This window comes from Abrus precatorius, unplaced genomic scaffold, assembly GCF_003935025.1.
Source record: "Abrus precatorius isolate BTA unplaced genomic scaffold, Abrus_2018 Scaffold12, whole genome shotgun sequence".
Lineage (NCBI taxonomy): Eukaryota > Viridiplantae > Streptophyta > Magnoliopsida > Fabales > Fabaceae > Abrus > Abrus precatorius.
The window spans coordinates 409364-412645 of record NW_020874314.1 but is presented as its reverse complement, the minus strand read 5'-3'; the positions used below and the strand labels follow the sequence as shown (position 1 = coordinate 412645).

The following is a 3282-nucleotide window of genomic DNA, read 5'->3' as shown; positions in this document are numbered from 1 at the left end:
TTTGAGTGTGTGACTAAATCCAATAGCATTTTGTGTATGTTGTATTGTATGCATGCTGAAAACAGAAATTAGAAAAAAAAAAAAAGGAGTAATAGGAACCAAAAACAGAGGAGTAGTAGAAATTGTGTTTGCCTTGCTGAATTGCACTATTCATACACTATTCATCAGATTTTGAAAAATCCCAAAAAAATAGTAAATGGTCGAATTTTGACCTGAATTTTTGTGTCCACATTACATTTAGTGTATATTAGTGTGTAGAGTTGGTAGATTTGAAAAAGCTTTTGTACACAAGGAGATACATCTTGGTGACCAAGAAAATTTTTGTGAAACTTCAAAGTGGCATAACTTTTGCTAGAAAACTCCAAATTGAGCATATTGCATATGCATTTGGGGTAGAAAAAAATTTCCTATTCAATGCAACCCCCCGAGGCAATTGAGGCTGCCCAGAATTTCAAAAATCGCCCGTTTTATAAAAGTTTTATATTTTTTTAGTGTTTATTGACCTATTTTTCTTGATTTTAGGCATCCAGTTGACCTAGTTGCCGTGCTAAAAAAAATATGAAATTTTTTGTGGTGTCATCTTACATAAAAAATAGATTTATCATCAAGTTAGATTTCAATTTTCCCACCTCTGCTTGGTACTTGCTTTGTAAAGTGGCATAACTTTGACATTATTCATGCATTGTGTGCTTGCTGTTTTTGATGTTTGTGATCTTGTATGACTAGGTCCAGGTCTGAGCATTTGTTTGACATTGATCCTGAGATAGATAGGACATATCATAGACTCCAGAGAGGTCAAAGTAGTGTGCATCCTAGTAGTAGTGATAGGAGTCATAGTAGAGAGCATTGTAGACTTGATTTGAGCAGTGATTCTTATTTTAGTGATTCTAAATTTGGCACTTCTATTTCTGATACATTGTCCACTCATTCTGATCAACATAAGACTACTTTCACATGTCCTTTTGGCACCTTTGCATATAGACGTATGCCTTTTGGACTTTGTAATGCACCCGGTACTTTTCAACGATGTATGATGAGAATTTTTGCAGATTTCTTAGAGGATTCCCTTGAGGTTTTTATGGATGATTTTACTATTTTTGGGTCTTCATATGATTCTTGCTTAGATAGCTTGTCTAGAGTTTTAGATAGGTGCATTGAGTCCAACTTGGTTTTGAATTATGAAAAGTATCATTTTATGGTGAATGAGGGGACTGTATTGGGGCATGTGATTTCACATAGGGGCATTAAGACAGATAGAGCTAAGATTGATGTGATTGTTTCTTTACCTTACCCCACATGTGTGCGAGAATTACGCTCTTTTCTAGGTCATGCAGGTTTTTATAGGCGTTTTATTAGAGATTTTAGCAAGATTGCATCTCCATTATCCACTCTTTTGCAAAAGGATTCTGACTTTGTCTTTGAGCAGGTTTGTAGGGATGCCTTTGATGAGTTGAAGAGAAGCCTCACTTCCACACCTATCATTCAACCACCTAGATGGGAAATTCCATTTGAACTCATATGTGATGCCTCAAATTTTGCAGTAGGTGCTGTGCTTGGCCAAAGAGTGGAGAAGCAACCTCATGTCATAGCTTATGCTTCTCGTACCTTGGACAGAGCACAAGCGAATTACACTACCACGGAGAAAGAGCTTTTAGCCATTGTTTTTGCTTTAGATAAATTTCGTTCATATTTGCTAGGCTCTAAAGTGATTGTATTCTCTGATCATGCAGCTTTGAGATACCTGCTTAAGAAGTCTGATTCTAAACCTAGATTGATTCGTTGGATGCTTCTTTTGCAGGAATTTGATATTGAGATTAGAGATAGGAGCGGGGTTGAGAACTTAGTGGCGGATCACTTGAGCAGAATTCAGCAGCCACTTGAGGATCTTCCCATTCGTGATACCTTTCCGGATGAGCAACTTTTGCACATTAGAGGGCATGATCCTTGGTATGCAGATTTGGTGAATTATCTTGTTTCCAAGGAGATTCCTTCCTACTTTTCTAGAGCTCAAGTTGCCAAGTTGAAGAGTGATTCCAAATATTACATTTGGGATGATCCATACCTATGGAAGATGTGTAGTGACAAGATCCTAAGAAGATGTGTGCCTGATGTGACGCCTAAAAATAACAGGATTTTTTTTTTTTTTTGAAACAGGAGAAGCGGAAGGATAACACATTCTTTGAATTCACCTCTAGTACATCACATTTCTGTTTAGGGATTTGTGGTCTCAACGTACAATATCAAAACTAAGTAAAACAACAACCACAACAATAATGCTCCATCATAACTGAATAACCTCATGCAATGGATAGGGAAATATTTAGTGATAATCTCAGAGTACTACACCTTGATAAGGTAAAATGACATAATTAAAATGCACAAAATCAACATAGTTCAGAGATACATGGAATGAAACAGACTGACTCCCTAAGAGCAGTTCCCTAAAAACAACAACAAACAAACTATCCCAATCAGTCGAGAGGAGAATAATCCTCAATGGGATCGGACTCCTCAGAAGATGTCGGGGAAGCAGAGCTAGAAGAAGCAGCGTCCTCTGTGTCCTCTACAATCCATCCAGTAGTGCGAGGTGGTGAATGAACTGTGGTAAAGGGCGAATAAGTGTTTAGGTAGGTAGGGAGCATATGGGGCAGTACATCATCATTCCTCACTAAGGGTTCTGCCATATATGTATCTCTCTCAGTGGTCACAGGGGGTGGAGTAGGTTCCTCAGTAGGGAATGGTACAGGCGTAGGTACTGGTCTAGAACTGGGAGTACGGGGATCAACAGACATGGGAGAAGGAGTAGCTATAAGTGCAGGATACGGTAGGTGGGAGTCTCCAGGTGGGGTGGAGAAAACAAGCTCGATGGGGGTGTCAACCATAAAGTGGGTGGTCCACGAGAGTCCGACATCTTGTCCATGAATCACCCGTGCCATTCCATGGAAGATGCTTTGCTGTGCTGCCGCGTCGAACACCCAAACGTCCTCCTCAGATGGCAGGATCCATACCTTCACTCGGAAGCTGGTCATCTGTACAATACATATACAAAAGTACAACAACACACACAAACAGGGGTGAGTTCTCCAAACACAAGCAAACATCCAGTAGCCGTACCCCAAGGAAGGTGGCTTTTCACACCATCACTCAAGTCACATTATTATCCAATCTCAGAACAAACATCAATACAATATAGGTCGGTTCATACTTCTCACAGACAATTCCTAGGTTCATCAAACTAATAATGCTCATGATGCATGAATGCAAGTTTCGTCTCTCACTATC

The 3282-nt window shown here is 39.4% G+C and overlaps 1 protein-coding gene across 1 annotated transcript; it reads right to left on the bottom strand.

Annotated features, from left to right (window-relative positions):
• Nucleotides 1–2471: 2471 nt before the first annotated feature.
• On the bottom strand, nt 2472–3029 carry LOC113856879 (putative uncharacterized protein DDB_G0290521). Its single transcript, XM_027488667.1, has one exon. It carries the CDS (start codon nt 3027–3029, stop codon nt 2472–2474), a length of 558 nt encoding a protein of 185 aa, XP_027344468.1.
• Between the last annotated feature and the right edge of the window lie 253 nt (nt 3030–3282).

Excerpts from the sequence above, each read along its gene's own strand:
- LOC113856879 (XM_027488667.1), bottom strand. The coding sequence starts at position 3,029 with ATGACCAGCTTCCGAGTGAAGGTATGGATCCTGCCATCTGAGGAGGAC.